This window comes from Chanos chanos, chromosome 3 (assembly GCF_902362185.1).
Source record: "Chanos chanos chromosome 3, fChaCha1.1, whole genome shotgun sequence".
NCBI lineage: Eukaryota > Metazoa > Chordata > Actinopteri > Gonorynchiformes > Chanidae > Chanos > Chanos chanos.
Genome location: NC_044497.1, coordinates 29,544,254 through 29,567,500, shown reverse-complemented (window position 1 = coordinate 29,567,500; position 23,247 = coordinate 29,544,254). Strand labels below are relative to the sequence as shown.

At 40.6% G+C, this 23,247-nt stretch overlaps 2 protein-coding genes across 2 annotated transcripts in view; both read left to right on the top strand.

Moving 5' to 3' along the window:
- The window catches only part of ccm2l (CCM2 like scaffold protein), a 9,103-nt gene extending 8,979 nt beyond the window's left edge, over positions 1–124 (top strand). Inside the window, exon 10 of the mRNA XM_030769188.1 lies at positions 1–124. This exon is cut by the window's left edge and continues 664 nt beyond it. The gene's annotated coding sequence lies outside the window, so the exon portion shown is untranslated.
- Positions 125–3,055: 2,931 nt separating this feature from the next.
- cables2b (Cdk5 and Abl enzyme substrate 2b) lies at positions 3,056–18,077 on the top strand. Its single transcript, XM_030769189.1, has 9 exons — positions 3,056–3,597; positions 9,417–9,509; positions 11,668–11,745; positions 13,619–13,730; positions 13,949–14,105; positions 15,737–15,831; positions 16,575–16,681; positions 17,050–17,254; positions 17,628–18,077. Exons 1-9 carry the CDS (start codon positions 3,056–3,058, stop codon positions 17,766–17,768), a joined length of 1,530 nt encoding a protein of 509 aa, XP_030625049.1. The 3' UTR covers positions 17,769–18,077.
- The last annotated feature ends 5,170 nt before the right edge of the window (positions 18,078–23,247 follow it).

Below are 23,247 nucleotides of genomic sequence, written 5' to 3'. Positions count from 1 at the left end.
GAAACAGAAGAGAAAAATACTAGAGATGACAAATGGACAAGTGCATATGGAAAAAGCAGGAAAGTGTAGCTACAGAACTTCTAAAAATACACAAAGAAAGAGAGAGAGAGAGAGAGAGAGAGAGAGACAGTGAGAGAGAGAGAGAGAGAGAGGGAGAGAGAGGGAGAGAGAGAGAGAGAGAGAGACAGTGAGAGAGAGAGAGAGAGAGAGAGAGAGAGAGAGAGACAATGAGAGAGACAGTGAGAGAGAGAGAGAGAGAGAGAGAGAGAGAGAGAGAGAGATGCTGTTTCCACCCAGATGACTCTGCCCGACTGGAATAATTCCATTCCACAGGGAGAAACAGATTAGAGAAAAACTCTATGATGCTGACTTATTCTCCGGTGGCACTGTGCCCTTGCAGGGATCCAGTGCTATCCACCTCCCCAGTGCCCGCCTGCCAGGCAAATGAGCCTTGTGGATGGCTGCATGTCCCCAGAGACTTATCAAAGGGCACCCACATCTGTGTGTGTCTAATCATACATTACACAATCAGGACCTCAATCTGTATGGGATCAGAGGATTCTGACAGGGTGGGGTAAAGAAGTCCTATTATAAATTCCTATCCTTTTTTGGACTAAGTCTCCAAACTACATTAAATGATCATTGTATTACAGGCCAAGTGAAAACTGTGAGGTCATTAAATGGTGAGGAGTGCTAATCTAACATGCCTCAGCGTCTTTCTTTTTTATCCAAAACAAATGGGAGGATGAAAATCACAGTTTGAGAAGATATTAAAATAATGGTACATTCTTAACCGTTGCACTCATCATGACACAGTAATGAAACTATCACTTTCATTTTATTTAAGTTGCACATAATGAAACAGTTTTAGCCTGTGCAAACCTACATCCATTACAAAGAGTTCCTCAGAAAAGACCACTGATAGTAAAAAATCAATAAAAATTTTGCAAAATTATAAACAGGACAAAAGAAGTCACCCCTTGGCGTTTCTGAGCAAGATCCATGAAATTTTATTACTTAATGAACTCCCATGTTTTTACACAGTGTACTGTATATCACTGAAGTGTTGTAAGTATTTCTTACATGGATACAGTGAAAGTTACATTTGTTTTTCTGATCTTGAAGGTATACTGAACATAACTTGTGAATTATAACTGGCCTCAGCTTTTGTAGAATAAATTCATGTTGATCCCTAGGTGACGCTCTGTGGTGACAGCAGAGAGCACCAGTATCAAATGAACTGTGAGTGTGTTTATATTCTCTCTATATAGAGCAGAATAGGATATGAGCACCTAACTACAGTTAAATTATCACTTTTATGTGAATTGGTCAGTTATATGGTAATGCTAAGATTAGCTTCTTCATTTTAATCAAGAGCACCTTACTTGTTGACTGTATGGGTGATATACGTCATTAAAAGCATGATCGGGAAGGCAGCAGCCTTTTTATTGGTCCAGAGGGTCAGAGTGTGTCACAAGAGTGACACCCCCTTTACCACAGGTCAAGCTGTGGTTGAGCTCAGGTTGAGAAAACCCATTATATTTTAGTATTTCAGTATTATGGAGAGATCAGAGGTGAGAGAGAGACAGATAAAGATCAAACAAGGTTGAATGAACTTGGTCAGGCAAATGAGAGGCCACAGAAAAAGAGAAAGAAAAAAGGGTAAAAAAAAAAAAAAGAAAAAAGAAAAAGAAGAAAGAAACAAAATAGCTGTAGTAGCATTTACTTTGGAACAGAACATGAAAAAGGGGGTAAAACAGCCTGGAAAATAACAACATTTATAACCATAAAAAGGATTTTCATTTGTGTTATTTTAAGGGGCCAGCAATGGATAAAAGAGAATGAGGTAATAGGAACATAGCCTGTCAAATGAATCATTTTAATGGCATTCAGGATAATAAAAGTCCCTCAGATGCCTTGGCCCTAAGGTGCACACATAATTTCTAAACTCATTAAGCACTTTAAAATTTTCTGCAGGAGTCACATAGGAAAGGACAGATTCTGCTCCAGTTTCAGTCACTTACTAAGACAACAGAACATGCTGGAGCAGAGCGAATAACAGGTCATGCTAATGTGAGAGACACAGATTTGTGTGTATGTGTGTGTGTGTGTGTGTGTGTGTGTGTGTGTGTGTGTGTTCGTCACAGAGAAGGGGTGGGTTTGGGGACATCTGCTGAGAAATATGTGTAATAAAACTGACAAATATTATATTTATTTCAACCATGTATTTCAACCATTAGTAGTAGTAGTAGTAGTAGTAGTTGTAGTAGTAGCAGCATCAACAACATTATTTTTGTTGTTATTATTATTATTCAACGTATAATATTATTACTGGGTTTCTTATTAAGGGCTTGTGATTCAGACTGGGGTAAGCCTTATAGAATTATTCGTCCTCCATGTATCTATCCTAAACAACCAACTTACAAACACAAAGGTACGGTACTATGATAATGCATTTAACAGTCTTGCTGGGTAAAGTTGCCTTGAGATAACAGGTTTGTTTCATGGTAAGCTTATGACCGAAAGGTCGCCGGTTCGATTCCCTGGACCGACAGGAAATGTCCACTGCTGAAGCGCCCTTGTGCAAGGTATTTAACCCCGCTGTGGCTGCTGCTAGTGTGTGTTCACTATAGGGTGGGTTAAATGCAGAGGATGAAATTCGGTACAGCGATCTATCGAATTATTATTATCAAAACATCAAACATCAAAAACGTACAGGTATATCTACACTACGTTAATACATTGCCAAATGTTACCCTATATTGATTATATGCACTTTATATGAACAAACCTTGCGGAACTGTGATTTAGCCTATGTAATGCAGTGAAACCGATTTAATTAATAGACATTTCACAGTTTACACTTCATACGCGGTGTCTGTAGAACTAGTTTCAACGTTCAATGGCAAATAGAAGGGCGCCAATCACTTCTGTTTACGCTCCATCTACTTAACATAATTATTCATATTGAACCAATGAATGTCGAGTGGGCGTGGGCAAATTTCTCGCGCCGGGGTAGAATGACCTGAGAATAATCATACATCCTCACTTGAGAATGGCGGCTGCTGCCTGCAGTCCTCATACGACGTTGAGCAACTGCACTGCCAAACCACATAGAGAGTATCTGCGGAAAAATAGAGATTCGCGCAGAAGGCAAGCTGCTCTTTTATTCCTAAATAATATATCCCTTGATGGACGGCCGGTTCAGCACCTAAATGTGGCAAGCCAGGAGGGCCATTGCGATACCGAATTACAGGGTACCGACATTGGCGCGACTGTGAATGAACTGTCACCAGCGTCGAGCACCTACGGAACGTTCCCTAATCTGTCATCCTCAGCAAGCTGTGGTGCCGTCAGTCCAATTCCAAGACTTGGAGTTCTCAATGTCCCTCCTATTCTGGTCCTTCCATCGGATTCAGCAATTAATGATGTCGGGACCTCAGAGGTATTTCTGGAAAAGGGTAGGGGATCCTTCTCGTCGCAAGGCAATCTTCTTTCCCCATCTGGTCTTCAGCCGACTCCCCTCGAACCACGGAAGTCACCGACCCTGCTCTCTGTCCAGAGTTGCAACTCGATGACTTTGGATTCTCGGCAGAGGTGAGTCTCAGACGTCGACACTGACAAGGTGATAGTCGTAGAAGGACAAGTGTACTTTTCTGGTCTGAAAGCGACGCTGCTTCCATGTCAAAGTTAGTTTGGAGCAAACTTCCCACAGGGCCATTGAATTCCCCTCAGATTTCTGCATCTGAAGGAGTTATGTGTTAATGCTTAATACAACAGTGATCATTGTACGTCACTCTTATTGCAATATTTAACACCCATGCCCTTACTAAGCTGTCACAACTGTACGCTCTCCCTCTCGGACGTTACAGCCTCCTTTAGCAAACTACGCTGTTTCCCCACTAACTTCCGTAATACTTTGTGGTCAGTATTTTTCTAACCACTGACGTACACGAGTCTATGTGACAGGCTACAAACGAATACGTTTATTTCTCTGAGTCCCCTGTGCACATATCGCAGATTTGTTGAAAATGTCATTAAAGTCGGATTACCTCAGATAAGGAAATAGAACGTCATTTCTGAATTCTTGTTCTTCGTAATACTCTGCATCGTGCATCCCACACAAGTGGTTGTGGTTAATATTTTAGTCATCTACATGCACAAACCTGTACACTTGTTACTTCTGTGCGTTTGTTTTGCAGCAAGAGGACTCAGTTCGTATAGAGTCATATAAATGACACTGCCATAAATTGTACTCTACAGTAGTGACTTAGACACATAAAGTTGGATTCAGAACAGTGTTGTGGGTTTGTTTAGGCTCTTTTTATTTGCTACTTTGTCACACCCTGTATTCTGCCTTATGACGCTTATGCTCCCTTAGATGTAATAACATTGACACAACCATTCAGAAATTCTAATATCATTTTTCAGACAATGGCATTCACAAAAGCCAGATATTCTCACTTTTTCTTTTCAGTTGAGGCATTCTGGGCAAGAGTGTGAGATCAAGTGTAGAGAATCATAAAGCAGAATTTTTGAGTAACAGTCACAAACTGTCTACAGTCTTTATGTACTAAGAATTTTCAATGAACCAACATACAACCCGACCCCCCCCCCCCCCCAAAAAAAAAACAAAAAGAAAACAAGAAGAAAGAGAAAACAAAGATAGATGTCTCCCTCTCAGACATACTTAAAAGGCTTAGGGGGCTGTATATGTACAGTCTCTTCCTCTCTGGAATTCAGATGACATCGCCTGTGACTGTTATTTGCCTTTACTTGGTCATTCTTACTGTGTGACCCTTCTCCCTCAAAAACAGTTTCGCTACCCAGTGCAGTTTTCAGATAAAAGACATAGAGATCATCACCCATTGCTAGAGTCACTGCTAGAGTCTGTATCTTTGTTTATCTTTTAAACAAGACTGCTTAGAGGACAAGGGGAGGTCTTTTACATTATTTCCCCTTTCCTCCCACAGCGTCACTCTTCCCCCTTCTTTCTTCTATAGATAGGGTGTGGTAGCAGCACAGATAAATTTGTCAGACCCTGTAACAGCACACATATGGTTTGGCTTATCAAAGCCAGGGTTTGGAGAATGTTCAGTCAGGACTGACTTACACGTTCAGTAATATTGACATTTGGAGTCAGTCTTACCAGAGTGGCTGCAGAGAGAGAATGATAACCAGCTCATGTCATGCAACAACACAGAGCCCCAAGAGATCAGACAAAAACACATTCTGCGTTTATGTCTAGTTGCTAAAAAAAACCCTCTTTTTAAGATGGATTGTACGACTGTCTTTTTTTCAGTGTTGGCCTATGCAAATGTTTTCCATTTTTAGATTGTTTGAGGACAGTGGTTTTGTAGATAAGAGAATGAAATAGTTCTCACAACTTTCTGAACAGTTTCTATGCCGAACTAACTCAAGTATCCATGAATAGTGGCAAAACCTACCAGATGGACTTCTCTAAATCAGTACAAGATACAATGCTTCCTTTTTGTATCACTTCCCCCAGACCATTGTATTGTTTTCAGAAAGAAAGCCATGCTCTTAACAGACTCTACAGTGTAAATAGGAAACGAAGCTGCACGCTCCGCTACACTTTTGCTGCACTAGTTATGCTGTCAACAGAGTAAACACAACCAGAATTAGTTTAAATCCAATCTTAGCAAAACATAGATTTTCAAAGCCCAACCCTGGCCTATTCTCTACTGCTTCCTCTTCCTTTTGTGAGACTTACTGACAATAAATTTCATTGCTAGAGATAAGACTTTAGCATCACGATCTCCCTTTGTGTAGTAGTGTGATGAGAACAGTGAAGGTTTTAAGAAGGCAACCATTCACCTCTGTTTAAAGATAATGTGATTAGGGATGAAAGAACGTTACAAAGTACCTTTGTTATATCCAAGATCTCAGTCATTGACTACAAAGAGGACAATTTTACAGAGATTAAGTTGGAACGTGCATCTGGCTGTTAGTTTATAGGCCTCTTTCCCCCTTGAGGTTTTGGTTTTAAAATAAGCTGATTTTACAGATTTGCTTTAGAACTTTTTTTTTCCTTTGAGACAATAAACAGGAGTTCTGGGAAAATTGCTCTTTCTCAACTTTATTGCTAAAAATATATTATGAAGCCATTCCATGAATTTGATATTTAATGTATGCAAAACTCACCAGTGAAAAGCTTAAGTAGCCTGACCTAAAACTGGGAGGAGAATGATGAGGAAGCAGAGATTGAAAACCCAGACAAACCCAACTATGGCACATTTATGCCCTGGTTACACCTCTGCGTGGTGCACAGTGACTCACACCATGTTTGTCCTGAATTAGTCTGCTCTTTCACACACTGACAAGTGTTACATACCTCAGCTCAGCACAGGTGATTCAGCTAATGTGTCTACATTTCAGGAAAAAAAAGGAGGTAAGGAATGAATAAAAGTATGTGGTGGGTCTCCTAGCCCAGAAGTTCTCAACATACTCAACAATCTTCTCTCAGCCTTCTTTAGCACGAAGTCTTTACCTAAATTGAGTAAAAGCAGCCGTGGGTCCCAGGGGGCTTTGGAAACAGGCCATATGTTCTCAGAGCGGCCAGACACACTGTTCTAATACCCTACAGCTATAGCCAGAGTGAAGGCTAGGATTAACATGGGGTATTTATGATAAAGTCCAATGACGTGACTGCCGACTACATCCATCCAATCCGAACCTCAGCCCTAGATACGCCACTGATCCCCTTCCGCAGAGAGCAATGCTTTCCCGTACCAGAGATTACCAAACATATAACAACATGCCATGTAAAACTGCATTCACATGCCACAGGGCCTGTGATCTTTTCATACTTGCGTTAATCTCTTGCTTAGCTCGAATGTTTATCTTCAACAATCTGGCCTAGACACACACATTCAGTTTGTTGTGGTGAAGTATTGAGTGCTTCGTATAGTTGTGTAAGTTCCATTGTATAATTCTGCTTTGACCAAAAATATGTTTCCACAGCAAGAAACTGGAAACTTTTAAATACCAAATCAAGAAGCTAGATGCCCTTATCTGTAGTACGTAAGGGTTCTTTGCCTATCTTGATTGCTGAAAGAAAATGAGTACTTGGATTTATGCCCTTACCGTACTGTTTAGGGAGTGTGTTGATAAACAGCAGTTTCAGAAAGAGAAGAAAGAGCCCTGAAGTCAAAATCACACAAAAGAGAGCAAAATCATGCAAAATATTCAAAAGAGGGAAATATTCCAATATTCAACACTCTCCAGAGAGAGCTGCAAGACAGAGAACACTGTCTAAGATTTCTTTAACTTATTCTCGTTTGAAAAAATTGATCTGTATGAAAATACCCAATATTTCATGTGTATGGTAACTGAGTGATGGAGTGGCCCTTTTACTTTCAATGTTTGCTTCAGAGATGGTTATTTCAACCGGGTTGGAAATGTGTCAGTTTTTGCCTCCGGCATCCCAGCTGTGATTTCTCCATCAGAGCATACTTTTTGTATTTTTTTTTTCCCCTCTCTGTGCATTTCACGAGTTGGGTAAACCACTTTGGGAGAGAGGTAGAGTGGAAAAGACCATGGGAGATAGTTTGACACAAGTCTACGTCAAAGCTGACGGAGATTCCAGCCCCTCTGCAGCTGATCACATTTCGCATTGTTTACATTAGAAATTTGGTTTGGGTCAAAAGCTCTCTTTCTCTTTCTCTCCATTTGTTTCTGGTTCTCTCTCTCTCTCTCTCTCTCTCTCTCTCACACACACACACACAAAGACATACCTACACACTGTCCTTTCCCTTCTCCAAAAGCGGAGATTACTGTAATTTAAATTCCAAGGCATGGTGTTAGGTCACCCAAAACCTATAACAGATGGCAGGGGAAGGGGCTGAGAGTGTGTGGTAAGCCTTCAGGTACAGAGGAATGGTCCTGTAACAGTTTTCATACCAAATAGAAGGTATTTCACCCTGATCCTTTGCTCAAAGCATGTGGCTGAAATCTGTGATTTCTACTGCAGGGTGGAGGGTGGAAAAAGAAAAAGAGAGAGAGAGAGAGAGCACGTACTTCTTTCTTATGCAACTGTTGCAAGGATGAACATTGTGATGTCACAGAGCATTAGACACCAGCTTCACCCAGAACAGGAAAAGCGGGAGGGATATTTTTACTGTATATGAAAGTTTCAACCTTAACCTCTTCTCTTCATACCACTGTGTGTATACAGCAGGGCTGTGGAGTCACTACACAAAACCTTCGACTCTGACTCCAAAGCACTGCTTTATTATAAATCAGTGTTATGGAGTTGGCTGTGGAGTCAGTACACAAAACCTTCGACTCTGACTCCAACTCCTCAATTTGTGGTACCACCAACTCTGACTCTGCCTCTGACTCCGACTCCAGTAACCCAAATTTGCTTCCAATTCCGACTCCACAGCCCTGGTATACAGTACACTGTCACACCCTGGAAATGCACAGTCACTGTAATGTGGCTGGCAAGTTTCCATGAAGGTACAGTGAAAGAATGGAAGCAGGAATTAGATTTACTTTTGTGAAAAAAAAACACAACTTCAGATTGATTTCACAATTGAAAGAGGTGGAGAGAAACATTGCTAAGGCTCCTGTCATCTCGAGCCATAATGGATGAGGTGAGTCATTATCACTTTCATTTGTAAGAAAGGAAATTCCATAGGGACATGGAAACTGTAGTTTTGAGTTTGCAGTAATGATTGCAGGATCATCGTTATCCTCAGAGGAGCCAATCACAAGAGACCGTGGATGTGTGAATGAATAAAGACATCAGTGATGCACAAACACAAGTGTAAATGAATAAAACAAAGGCAGCCTGGTGGGTGGGGGGGAGCGGGGGGGGGGGCACTCAGAGTGTAGTCAGTCGAGGTGAACATGTTCTGGCAACATGTTTTTGTAAAAGAGACTCAGACCCCAACAGAGTCATCTTTCTCCAGTCTGTTTTGTTTACATGTTTGTTTATGAAATCATGGAAGGTCTCCAGTGCTGTCTTGCCCTGTTTGGATACTCTCTGTCTGTCCCTCTCTCTCTCTCTCTCTCTCTCTCTTTGTGTATGTCTATGAGGGACGCGATTACTTAGCAAAAATGGAGAATAAACTCTAATCTCAGACTGGGTGATGCAGTATTCTTCATATGTAGAAATCAGTTTCTGTTTGTGCGATTTGTATACAGTTCTGTGGGTTTCTGTATACATGTTTATTTAGTCTGGACCCCTGACAGGCTCACTCGGGATATCTGGAATCGGAATTTGAGCTTGTCATGTGAAGTCTAAAATATAGGAGACTGATGAGTGGAAACAACACTGATAACAAATGACACGTGGAACAGCTAACAGCTAACACGATGCCTTTGATAAATCACAATGTTGATTTAATGTATCTTTGTTCACACTCTGTATGTTTGAATGTGTATCCCAGGTCTCGTAATCTGTCCGGTTCCCCTCGTCTGCGGCCACTGAAGAAGGTCCACTTCATTAAGAACATGAGACAGTACGACACCAGCGGCAGCAGGTGAGAGATGGGATTGAAAATGGGGTGGGAAAAAGAACCCTCTGTTGAATGAATTTGATCAGGTTCGATTTAAAAAGATTTCAGGTCTATGAAAGCAAAGGCTTACGTATGACCTCACCACATTCCCCATACACCAGAACAGACTGCTGGGTTCTCCATTTGAGATCCTCCTCCTGTTTGAAATATTTCGCTGAAATCTGTTCCTGGCGTGGTGATTGGTTGGCTGGCATATCAAACCGTGTGTGGTGAATATATCAGGTTTGCCAAGCTCTCGCTCTCTCTCTCTCTCTTTCTCTCTCTCTCTTTCTGATTTCACCATAGGATTATTTACCCTGCTCTTCCAAGGCACAATCTGTTATTCTGAATTCTCTGTTACTCATTAGTCATTAGTCATTACCCATTTGTTCTGTCTCACAAAACTCATGCTTTATCAGTTTGTCAGTTTGACCCTCCCCACCCCCCCCACCCCCCCCCCCCCCCCCGCACTTGTTTGTTACTTCTATTATTATATCAGTTTAGTAGGTCAGAGGGTTTCTCACTATTTTGAACGGAAACAGAGTGATCCAGATTGTGTAGAGGTTTGCCCACATAACCAGGCCTTGTTTCCTTTGGCTGTAAATGTGGAATGAAGAACATGGTCTGCTGTTCAGTGTCAGGGTGAAAAATGAGGCTTGGATACTTTGAGTTACCTTAAACCTTACCTCTAAATTCACTCAACAGTTCATGACAAAAGCATAAGTACCAGTACTGGCAATGTGCAAGTGCTGTTTAGGCCTATTAAAAAAAATTAAAAAGCAGCAGTCACAAATGTAGTTTCCCAGTGCTTTTGACAAAATGCAAGACAATTCTCAATCTGCAGGCAATATATAGACATACAGTCTTTTTACAGTTTGCTGGAAAGTATTGATGGAAAGTAAGCATGAGGCAAACATAATAACTGAAATACCACTGAGATCCCTAAAGGCTTTTGGATCTGTAAACTTTTAGTGAATTTTAGTGTTGGGTATTTCTCTGTGAGAATGGAGACTTTTAGTGACTTTTCTGTGTGGTGTTTCTCTGTGAGAATGGAGATTTTTATTGACTTTTTCTGTGATGTTTCTCTGTGAGAATAGACTGATCAAAGCGTCCTATATCTATGAGCAAATCAGAGGCAATGATGGGTTCGTATGAGCATCCATCTAGATTTCAAACCATTCTAAATGTCTCCATCCACATTCAATTACGGTCAGAGTCGGCCAGTAAGATTATCACAGTTTATATACAGATTCAACATTACTGGGAAACATTTTCTTTAAACTCCTCAGGCCAGACTGTCTCTTTTCTGGAAAAGGGTGGTTATTTTAGTGTCTAATGGTAATTTTAGAACGGTGAGTTCTCTACAGACAGGACTGTTTATTGAAAGCTCATTATAAACAAATACTCAGTCCCATACTGCCACCGTTTTTATTTTTCCACTCCCATTTTCCCAGGCTTAGATTTTTTTTCCCTTCACAGAGGAATACAAGGGGGAGGGTGTGTGTGTGTGTGTGTGTGTGTGTGTGTGTGTGTGTGTGTGTGTGTGTGTTGCGTCTTTTTCTCCCTCTCTGATCTGATAAAATGTTTTTCCATTACATAGTAATGAAAACATGATTTGTGCTTTACACCTCATGCACTGGAGATGCTGATAAATTGATAAACTCCTTAATATTAATCCGTTCTCATTAGCAGGCATAGCCACAGTGGGTTCATTAAATATAGCCAGCTGATAGAGATCAGCTATGGAACCAACCTGTTAAGCGCTTAATGTAGGTTGTAGGTTGTGATGTTCAGCCTGGGTTTCTACAACACATCTCTGCTTTTGCTCAAGGCTGTTACTTTCAGTCTGTTAGCAGATGTCAGGCTTAGAGCTGTGGCTTTAGTGTGAGATGTGTGTGTGTGTGTGTGTGTGGGAGGGGTGGTGATCACTTTGATGTTCACAGGTGTGCGTCATGCTATTTGTCACTCCCGCTGCAGGGAAAGTGATGAAAGATACAATCATATAACTGATGCCTTTTGTGCATAAAGACATAAAGAAGCTTAGCACTGTGCATTGTCTTGTGTTGTGTTGTGAGTGATTGTGAGTGTGTACAGACACTGTGTCATACGTGTTGGTGCTTTTTTTGTTGTCATCATGATGCAGGATTGTGCTCATCTGTGCCAAACGCTCCCTGTGTGCAGCATTCTCAGTGTTACCTTACGGAGAGAGCTTCCTCATCAGGTAACACACACACACACACACACACACACACACACACAGATTAACCCTGTCTAATGGGTCATACCAACAGGAATATATGTCACACATACATTCACCTTGTCTAAAGTGTCATACCAACAGCAACATATATCAAACACACACATACACACACACATTAACCCTGTCTAATGGGTCATACCAACAGCAACATATATCAAACACACACACACACACATTGACTCAGTCTAATATGTCATACCAGCAGGAATGTAAAGATACTTGCACACATATACACATGTGTTAAAACAGTCTATCATAGTAATATGGGCATGTACACACACACACACACACACACACACAGAGGATTCATTTGTGCAACTGTTTTTGTCAGTGTCTCATGGTTTCCATTAAATAAAACACATAATGATGTAATAATGTATTTTAAAGGATTTCACAGTAGGTACATCCCAACTCCACCTCTGTCCTTTCCTGTCACTCTTTGTGCCTCTGTCCCCTTTCCCACGCACAGTCGAACCCAGAGCCAAGTACACACAACCCAGACCCACCCCTCTCCCTCCCCTGTTCCCTCTCTCCTCTTCTTCTTAATTACACTCATCTGCCGGCACTTCTTCCTGCTCTGATAAATAACAAACAGAAGGACACACAACTCTCAGAGGCTTCGTTAGGACATTTCCCTGGAATGGGTGCCAGCATCTGGGGAATATGAATCAGCCAGTTTAACAGGGGGAAAAAAAAAATCTGACAGACAGGAATTTTCCCACATCACGAACTGCAGACTAGCTTGGCACACAGTGTGGTCAGTGACCCTGGGACCCTTCATTCCTGGCCTTGTTTCCTTACATCCTTTTGTGAGAAGCGCACAGAGACGCTCGGAGAAGAGGAAGTTGACTCTGGGAACCTGCATCTCGCTCTGTTATTCCTCTAGGATATAAGATAGGAAATTGCATGTTGGTGTTATGCAAGCAACTTAAGAATGGAGCTAAGAGAGTGATTTCTGTGAGTTGTAGCTGCAGGATGAAGAAGAGAGGAGAAGAGGAGGGGGTATGTTATGGAAAAGGCTTTCATGACATGAGAATGGAGGGGGGGAGGGGGATAGAATACAAAATAACAGACTGTTTGGTAGCAAATGGGCAGAATGATTCAGGTCAGTTTGAAATCCATCTGTCAGTTTGTAATGAGCAGCTTCACAGACGAACAACTTTATCAGCGGCGTACAGATGTCACACAGATCTACCAGAGAAAGCCACGGCGAAAAGAGACTCCGAGAGGAAAGGAGAGAGACAAAGAGCGAGAGCAGGGAAAAAAAAGTTTGAGTAAATGAAAAAGGAACCTCTTAAATCGGAAGGCGCTTTCCATTTGGTGAGCCGTAGTCTAACTCTGTTGGGGGCAAATGTTATCGGCTTGGTCATGTCTAGAACTCTCTCGGCAGCTGAGGTTTAAGGATGCAGAGCATTGCTGTGTGGATTTGTCCCCTTTTTTTTCCCTCTCGTTTTCTGGAAATAGGTTTCAGTTCCGTATAATGAACTTTCTTTCTCTCTCTCTCTCGCTAACTCTCTCTCTCTCTGAAGCCGTGATCATGAAGAATTTATGGCGATCTCATCTGAAAGCAGCTGTGATTCAGCCTCTGCAGGCGTATTCTAAGCAGCCATAATTTAATCCATACTTAATTTAAAGCTAATCTTTTTTTCTTTACCCCCCCCACCCCCCACCTTCTTCTCACTTGCTCCAAAATGATCCCTCTGGCTCACTGTAATTACTGTCTCACTGGGACGAATGTGATGCATTCTAAAACCTTTTTTTTCTTTCCCTTTTTTTTTTATCTCATCCCCTTTCTTTCTTTCTTTCTTTCTTTCTTTTGCTGTCTTACTCTTAGTGATCCAAAGCTGGAGGGGGGTCCGAGACGTAGGCACTCCTCTGGAGCAATATCCAGCACACTGGAGATGCTTCCGGGACTTGAGGGGGTGGAGCTAGGCGTCTATGGGCGGGTAAGAAACCTGTTAGTCAGTCACACCTGCTAGTCAAATTGTCAGAGAATGTCATTGGTTTGTGTACTCTTACTCAACCTTTGACTGACATTTTTAGGGAGTGTTACATAAGGTTTCTTTTTTTTTTCATTATTATTTGTGTGTGTGTGTGTGTGTGTGTGTGTGTGTGTGTGTGTGTGTGTGTGTGTGTGTGTGTGTGTGTGTGTGTGTGTGTGTAGTCTGTGTCGTACGCCCAGTTCCTGTACCCTACTAACGCCCTGGTGAAGCAGAAGCCCTCATCTGTAGACATCACACTACAAATGCCGTACTCCAGGAACAGCATCCCCAGGAGCTGCCCGCCCTCACGCCTCAACAGCACCGTCGGATTGGACCTGGGTATGAGACCACACCCCCTCATCAAAATCCCCATATATATATATATTCTTTTTTCTCCACGTAAGGCACGATTTGCTAAAGATTTCAGTAAAAACCTTAACAGGGTCTATGAGTGTTTTGTGCGTGTGCTATGAGGAAAATTCTCAAAATTTGGTAATATTTATGTGCTACTAAGGATGTTTATTGGTGCTCTGCATCCTTTCAACATGCTTACAACCTGTTTCTGTCTATATTTTATCCGCGTGTCTGTTTGCGAGAGTGATAGTGTGTCTTGCTCTCAGAGGGGACAGTAAATTCCCTGTGGAGGGAGGGGGCGTCAGTGGATTTGGCTGAGACTGAATGTGGCCTGTTTGATCCTGGGGAGATTGTCATGGGTAAAGCTCAGGGCTTACGAAGCTGTCGGGTCTGAGTAGGGGCAGCAGGGTCCTGGCAAATCTGACTGCAGACTGAGCACTGAGAATGACTTCTGAGAAGAATCATGTCTATATGCTCTCTGTCTTCCAACAAATGGATTTATACAACATGATTTATTTTGCTCTAGGCCTGACGGATCACATTGTGTGCACGTGTGTGTTTGCGCGCGCGTGTGTGTGTGAGTGTGTGTGTGTGTGTGTACTTGTGTGTGTGAGTGTGTACGTGTGTGTGTGAGTGTGTGTGCGTGTGTGTTTGAGTGTGTGTGTGTGTGTACGTGTGTGTGTGAGTGTGTACGTGTGTGTGTACGTGTGTGTGTGTGAGTGTGTGTGCGTGTACGTGTGTGTGTGAACGTGTGTGTGTGTACGTGTGTGTGTGAGTGTGTGTGTACATGTGTACATGTGTGTGTGAGTGTTTGTGTGTGTGTGAGTGTGTGTGAGTGTGTGTGTGTGTACGTGTGTGTGTGTGTGCGTGTGTGTACGTGTGTGTTCTCGTCAGGATTAGAGTGTCACTTGGCATCACATTTGACAAAATGGATAGGATGGTGTCAGTCAAACCACCACAGATGGTCTGGATACCAGCTTTACAGCTGTATGTGTGTGTGTATGTGTGTGTGTGTGTGTGTGTGTGTGTGTGTGTGTGTGTGTGAGTGTGTGAGTCATTATCACAGCTCTGCTGGCTCTCTCTGCCCTCACCCAGGCTCTGAATATCCATGTCCCAGATTTAGAAACCCTTCATTAACAAGACAAACGTCATCTGAGTGTGTGTGTCTGTGTCTGTGTCCGTGTGTGGAGACGCTTGAAAAAATATTCTAAAAACATGCACCCTGTTATATACTGTCTTCATATGTGTTTCTCTTTTTTGTTTGTATCTGAATTTATCTTTGTTCCTCCGCGTTCTCATTTTTCCATGACCAGTGTGTCTGTGTTGGTGTGTGCATTCGTTGAAAAATCTTCATGATAAAAGTTGTTAGTGTATTGAGGGTGACAGAGGAAGATTAGAAACAGATGAGATAGACTGCAGATAGGTTCATACACACACACACACACACACACCTTAGTTCTCAGATCTCTGAACATTGTATATTTGTTTTATGCACTCACATTGCATGTCTATTGTAGGTTGGAAATAAATGTTGTAATCGCAAATATTTTTCTGTTTTTTTTTTTTCTGTGTGTGTGTGTGTGTGTGTGTGTGTGTGTGCGCTTCTCTCTCTCCAGGTTTAGATGACACTGAATATGATCCTAATTTACTTAGCGACCCCCAGTGGCCATGTGGAAAACACAAAAGAGTGCTCATCTTTGCCTCTTACATGGTGAGTAAAAGAGAGAGAAAATACCTGTTATCATAAAATACATGATCCCTCTTATCAGATTTGTACTTGTTATCTTACTTAGATGATGTTTCAAGAGTCTAGGATAACCATTAAAAGTTGCCCACTTATCCATCAGGTTATACAAACTTCATTTTCATGTATAGTACACATCTGTGTCCTCCAGTGCCTTCAAGTGACGTGGGTAAAGCCCTTTCTGCTTCTGTCATTATGATACAGCTCTTTGCCTGATCTGTCTGACTCTCAGAGTGTCTTAGAGACACTAAGACAATTAGCCCTGGTAAAGTGGTAAGGATTAGCCAGTCAGTAGCCTCATGGGGTACACTGAATGAATCTATCTTTAAGACACGCTTCACCAAACACTTAAAATAGTCTTAAAGAAGCCTTTTTAATACCGCCCTCTGCTACATATAGACATATGCAGCTTCTCTGACCCACATACGCACATATATATATATACACACACAGCAAACCAGCGTCATCGTGGATCTAGGAACCTAATTTGATAATGCACCAGCAGACCTTTAGCATTTCTGTGACGTCCCTGCGTGACGTCTATCAGAATCCTTTCTGTCACGTCATTCTTGACGAATATTTTTTTTCCCCCCTCTTCTTTATCATGTCGTATTTTAAATAGCTTGTTTGTGAATAATGGGCATGATCTTGATTTCTGATATGTGTTTTGTTGTTGTTGTTGTTGTTGTTGTGTCCTCTGTCTTTTTCAGACGACGGTGATTGAGTATGTGAAACCGTCGGATCTGAAGAAAGATATGAATGAGACATTTAGAGAGAAGTTTCCACATATCAAGCTGACACTAAGCAAGATCAGGAGGTATTCCAGCATCATCAAGACTGTTACTGTGTAAACTACGCCTGCCATTTATTCTAGATTACAGTAGAACCAAATAAGTGTCTCTGTAGTGGTCTTAAGGGTCGGTTTTTAGTTTGGCCTTTGAGTAAAGAACGTTCTTCTTTACATCATCAACAAAGCAATGGTTGTGTAGTTGCTGCTTTCTATCCGAAAGGGAGGCACAAAAAGGCCTTTCTATCCGAAAGGGAGGCACATCACAGATGCTCACGCTACCTTCCCTTTGTATTTGATCTCCGCTCTGAAAGTGAGCTGTTGGACTGATTCTTGTCTGATGTCTGCATTGCTAAGTACGTCTCTGTCTCTCTCTCTCTGTCATCCTTGTCCATCAGTCTGAAGAGAGAAATTCGTTCTGTGGGGGAGGAGTGTAACTTGCAGCCTGTCACTATAGCGATGGCTTTTGTCTACTTTGAAAAACTGGTGCTGCAGGGACGCCTAAACAAGCAGAACAGGAAGCTGGTGACAGCAGCGTGCCTGTTACTCGCTGCCAAAATCAGCAGTGACCTTAAGAAACAGGAGGTCAAACAACTGATCGATGTAAGTGCGCCGCTATACTCCATTTTTTTCCCCGGTGTGCCACTGAAAAATCTCATCACTAATTGGCTGTTTAAGAATTTGAGAATCCAGTAGGGGCGTAGTTACACGGGACAGTCTATTCTTTCCTAGTGAGGTCTTACCTGAGCAGACCACTCTAGAGGCAATGCTCTGAATCTGTATACAGTATATAAAACAGAAACAGTATATAAAAGCCTTACAAGGCTTATTAAACCCCCTCTAAACCCATTTAATGCAAGACCTGGGGTTTGTGTTTGTTTCATGATATGAAGTAAAAATATCAAACAGGTCACATTGAACTTTTTTGTTGTTGTCGAACTCTTTTGTCTCTGTCTCTTTATTCCAATACTCTCAGAAATTAGAAGAGAGATTCCGCATCGGCCGCCGGGAGCTAATCCAGTTTGAGTTCACCATCCTGGTTGCCCTGGAGATGGCACTGTATCTACCGGAGAGCAAAGTCATGCCCCACTACCGCAGCCTGGTCCAGCAGCCCTGACCTGGGTACTTGGCACAGCGGGCAGCAGCAGCAGCTCAGAACGTTGGCCAGTCAAGAGGATCGGGGCATTTGAAAGAAGGAAGTAGCCGAGTGCCAGCCACATGGATTTCAACAAGGTGTGAACAACATAGAAAATATAGCCAAGAGCAAGCAAGAGACATGTATCACAGAAATGTACAGAAATTAAAAACACAACTGCTGAGAACCTCTTAATGAGTGAATTAGGGTTGAAGAGCCAACCAAGAACTTTTTAACAACACTGATTATTTGACAACAGTGCGTATCAGAAAAGATGCCATTCTTAGCAATCAGGCCGTCGCACAGTGTTTTTGCATTTGTTTCTATTTCCATTTATTTTGAGAGTGATATAACTATATTTTCACAAGACACATGGGAAAACCGCAGAAAGAACGATCCCAGAAATATTTTTAGATTAAAAAAAATGCAGTGTACATATTTCATTAAACACGCATGACAAGGGAAGAATTTTCCCAGCACCTATCATTCAACCATCTTAGTCTGTGTGTGCGTGTGAGAGAGAGAGAGAGAGTGTGAGTGTGTGTTTTAGTTAACATTCCATACCATGACTATTTACCAAAAATAACTGTCTTCAGAATGTGTATATGTAATTAGCGGTCAATTTGATCTGTTTCCTTTAAAAGAAAAAACTGACAAAAGTACACTGAGAGCTCAATCATATAAGATATTTATTTCAAGCACTTTAAAAATGATTCATATATGAGACATAACCCTTATGCAACATGTTTGTACTCTTTAGCACAGATTCTGACCATATATGTACCAGTAGAAATGGTAGCACAGAACTTTCTTTGTCACTCCCTCTCTCTCTGTCTCTCTATCTCTATCTCTCCCTCTCTCTTTGTGTGTATATATATATATATTTTTTTTTCTTATCTTTTCATTTTTCTTTGCATTTGCTGTTCAAAGCATACTCCCGCATTCCTTATCCTGAGGTACTGATGTACTGTTATGTGTGCTCTATGTTAGAGATTATAACACGCAAAATGCACATTTTTGGTGCCACTCTTTTTTAAAAACTGTCTTCTCCTTCTTCTTCCTCTTCTTTTCCTCTTTTTGTCTGCCTGTAAACTACCTACATATGACTTCCTATCATGTATTATTATCACTGAATATTAATGAAGTCAGTGTTCATATGTTGACGTGTGTGTGTGCGTGTGTGTGTGTGCGCGTGTGTGTGCGCATGTGCGTGTGTGTGTTTGTGAACTGTATAGTTCTCACCACTGTGATTTCTCTTTCTCACTACACTGGCATTATGGAATTATTTCTGATATGTTTGTTTCTGTGTTATTATTCCTGTCCTTCATGCGTCATTGCCAATACTTTAGACTTCATGATGCTTTATGTTGGCTGGGGTGTTTGTATTGTCTAAATGAGGGATGACTTTGACTGGGGCTAAAGGGAAGTGATTTAGAAACTGTGCATCTTGTATTTTTTGTCTTCCAGTTCCTTTTTTATATTTATTATCAATTTACTACCATGTGAGATAAAGTACTTCAGCAAATATTGCATTTAAAAAATATTTATATTTTTTCATGACCGTATTCTTGCAGAACTTTGCAAAAAAAAAGTGTTTATTTTTCACTGATTTATTTCCCTGATAATGACCTGTAATACTCTGTGACAAAAAAAAAAATATATATATATATATATATATATATATATATATATATATATATATATGTATGTATTGACAGTTGCACTTTATTGATTTGCTGCAGTTCATGAATATGGAACAAGAGCATAAAGGGAAAAATGTTTTTTTGTGAGGTAGTCTCCGTGTCATTGTGTAGTATCCTTCCATTTCAGTTAATCACATAAAGTTGGACTTGCATGAGGCTTTGTTAAAGAGCCTCTCATGCCACCTTGTGGCTAAAGTTCACGATAACATTGTTTGTAACTTTAGAGTGGATATAGCAGGGGTGCAAGCAGTTTTGTTTTGTGACAAACATTTTCATATCTCTCAGGAAGTGTTTGCCTATTGTATACATATTTGTCCATCCATTGTTGTCATTTGTTTAACAGCTTTTAAGTTTTCACATTTTTGATTCGCGGACACATTTCAGTGACCCTAACAGACCTTAAAACGTGCACCTATAAATATAGGCATAGATATATGCACGGAAAATATTGCCGAAGATTATTTATAGATGAATTTCAATTTGAAACAATATGATTTTTTTTTAAAAGAAGTGCCTGAAGGACAGTTTTTAAAAGTGCTGATCTGCTTGTGATAAAAAAAAAGATTCAGAAATTTAAATTTAAAGATATTACTGACTGTAGGTCAAAAAGTTTAGCATTAGCACTTGTTTCATAACAGGGTTGTAAAATGACAGGGTTATTCACTTGTTATGGCAGAAACATTTCCTGTACTTGTCGGTTTAAAAGAGCCACGTTTTGCTAGCCTTTTAAGGATGGTGAGTTGCGAGTGTCGCCATATATATATATTCTCACCGTCTGATTTAATATCAGGCCATAGAAGCACTGACCAGAGGAATAACATTTTGAAATTTCTCATTATTGTGTTAAACATAGATGTCTTGTTACCCTTTTATCTCCAAAACATGGAATACTTATGTACTGCTGTGATTTCCGCAGCAGCTGTGAGTGTTCTGCTGGTGGAAAATAATTAGCTTGTGTGTTGTGTTTTCTGAACATGGTTTTCTTTCCCTCAAATATCTGTTTTTGTTATAATAATAATTATAATAATAATAATAATAATGTTTTTATTATTATTACTAATGTTGTTGTTCCATGTTAACTGTGTCTTTACATTTACCCCTCATGTCATATGGTACAGTGTTGTATCTGTATAATGTTTTTGTTTCTTTATTTTCCTAACTAACTACAAAGAAAGAACACATTTCCAAATATATATTATGATTTCACTAATGAATTATATGTGTCACGTGGGTATGTTTATACATGTTATGCTCATAAAGGAACCTTGAATCACTCATGCATATTACATGAGTCCAAAAACACATACATACATACACAGACACACACATACACAAGCAGGGCAGAAGGCCATGAAGAAAAAGAGAAACATATTTTTGCAATATACATAAGCATTTGGTTTAACATAATGAGATTGAACTAACGTATACATAAGCATTTCATTTAACATAATGAGATTGAACTAACGGACATTATAACAGATCCCATTCTCTGTTCAGATATGTACAGGGTGCAAAACTGAAATGATGTTAATAATATTCAGTTAAGTAAACTTAAAACAGGCATTACCTAACTCGAAAACAGGCAGAATAACCAAAGTAAATACCGCTAACTGGACAGGAAAGTTAAAGTTAAGTTCTTCAAGGTAGTTCTCACAGGATACCAAAGAGCAAGCAAGAAACATATTAACAGCTATTTACAATAATTGGTCTACTGACAACAAAAAACACAGTATAAGACAAGTATTTACAAATCTACTTGTTACTGACCAAAATAAAAAAAAAAATGCCTACAGTACACACAAGTCAAAAACTATTAGAAAAGTAATCGTCAAAAAACGTTCCGGCAGCACAGGGCTTTTAAACAGGCCCTCCCCCAACTTCCACAGCTTGTTACCAAATGATTAGGCTGGTTGACTTGTTATGGTGATAAACGGACATGATGACAGAAATCTCCCTCACTTTCGCACAGGAGAAGACCAGTGAAACAAGGAAGCAAGATGAGAAAATACACTCACAATATTTCACAGTCAGTGGACTATAACAAAAGCCATGCAAACAACAGTAGCTACATTAACAATATAATATAATAGCTACACTAACAATACACCATAACAACATGCCTGCATGCCCACATTCATATGGTAGAAAATTTACACCTGAAGTTAGAATCACCCAAACAGATTGTCTCCAGATATAAGGTATATTAAAACCCAGCTGCTTCAGTTTTCATGCTACTGAACCTGTTCCTACATAAAAGGAGTTCAAAGGAACACCCACTGATGTTAAGGGCTAGCAGACAGTCAGATAGATGGCAGAAAGAAGAGAGAGTGTATCCTTTAATCCTGAATACTACTGGTATTATTCTCTCCAGCTGTTTTCCCTCTCGTGCAGTTGTGCTTCCAAGTTAAACTGTGATTGAGCAGGTGGCAACATTTTACACAGCTTTATGATCTTAATCACAGCTTTATGGAAGTGTGGCATGGCTTGTCCAGACAACCTAAAATATATAAGCTGCTGTTGACAGTAGAGCCTTTTTGACAGTAGAGCCTTTGATGACTGTTTTTTTTCCCCACAGTCATGTTGGTGTTGTCCTCTCATTTTGATGTGTTAGAGACAAGAGATTTGTTAGAAATGAGAAACTGTGCTATCCTCAATCAGATCGTATCTGTTCAGAGGCTTGAGTTCCTTTGTTTTACCCACATTAAGCCCAAAGCACACCAGTGAGCAAGTATCGAGACCATGCAGCGAATTCGGGGAGTCCAGGACCCCCTAATTAACCCTTTGGATCTCCTTGATCTCTCCCTTAAAATCAAAAGCTTGGGGAGTCTCAGAAAATAAACTCTAAAAACTTGGTACTGCATGGCTTTTTTTTTGTCAGATTGCATGTCCATATGTAATGATGCAGACATTATTCATATCTGAAGTGACAGTGTTCTTCAACACAGCTCAATTATCTTATTTTATAATACAAGAATAAGACTTCTGTGTTCTGTGTTCATTTTTAAATCAATATTTTGTGTCAAATTATTAATTTCTTTAGTAAGTAGCCGTGTAATAAGCGGGATAACATACAGCAAGCCAGTCATTATTGCGAAATAAACCCCTTCAGGATGATTCAAGACCTGCATCACCCTGTCTGGGTTTATTTTGCAGTAATGACTGGCTCACTGAACATAATCCCTTACTTGGCCACCTGTCGTTGTTGCAAATACACTGGCACTTTGGTGTGCACACAACACATCCACTAACAAATCTCATACACTAAGGGGCAGTATCAAGCTTGCCACTTTAGCACCATAGGAAGGTGATAGTCTAAAGGGTCAAACCTGGGGGAGCAGGAGCAAACAAGTCCATGCCTTTCATTTGTGTTGGGATTAACGTCTGTCCTGGGTCCACCATCACCAGCTACCCAATCAAAAATACTGAACTGCAAGCTAACAGTGGGGTTTGGCCCAATCAAATTCAAACATTCTGATGTCCAGATTGTGCCCTATATCAGCCTAGGTTAGGACTGATGAAATTATGATTCACCGTTAACTACCGTTTAACCTGGACAGTGCATGTGTAGGTAGGTCTTGATTCTCTTCCAGGCAATTAATCATTTTGTTAATCTATGGATGTGGTTACACCACTATTATTTAATAATTCTGTTTATCACGGATGTAGAATATCTGTCCATCTCATTAAACACTCGAATCACTCTCTAATCTCACTTGTAGTGTTTTTTCTGACTATGCATAACTCAGGTGTGAGACTGT

Coding starts and splice junctions, on each gene's coding strand:
- cables2b (XM_030769189.1), top strand. CDS start 3,056: ATGGCGGCTGCTGCCTGCAGTCCTCATACGACGTTGAGCAACTGCACT. Junction 3,598..9,416: donor ACTTTGGATTCTCGGCAGAG/GTGAGTCTCAGA, acceptor TGTGTATCCCAG/GTCTCGTAATCTGTCCGGTT. Junction 17,255..17,627: donor AGGTCAAACAACTGATCGAT/GTAAGTGCGCCG, acceptor CAATACTCTCAG/AAATTAGAAGAGAGATTCCG.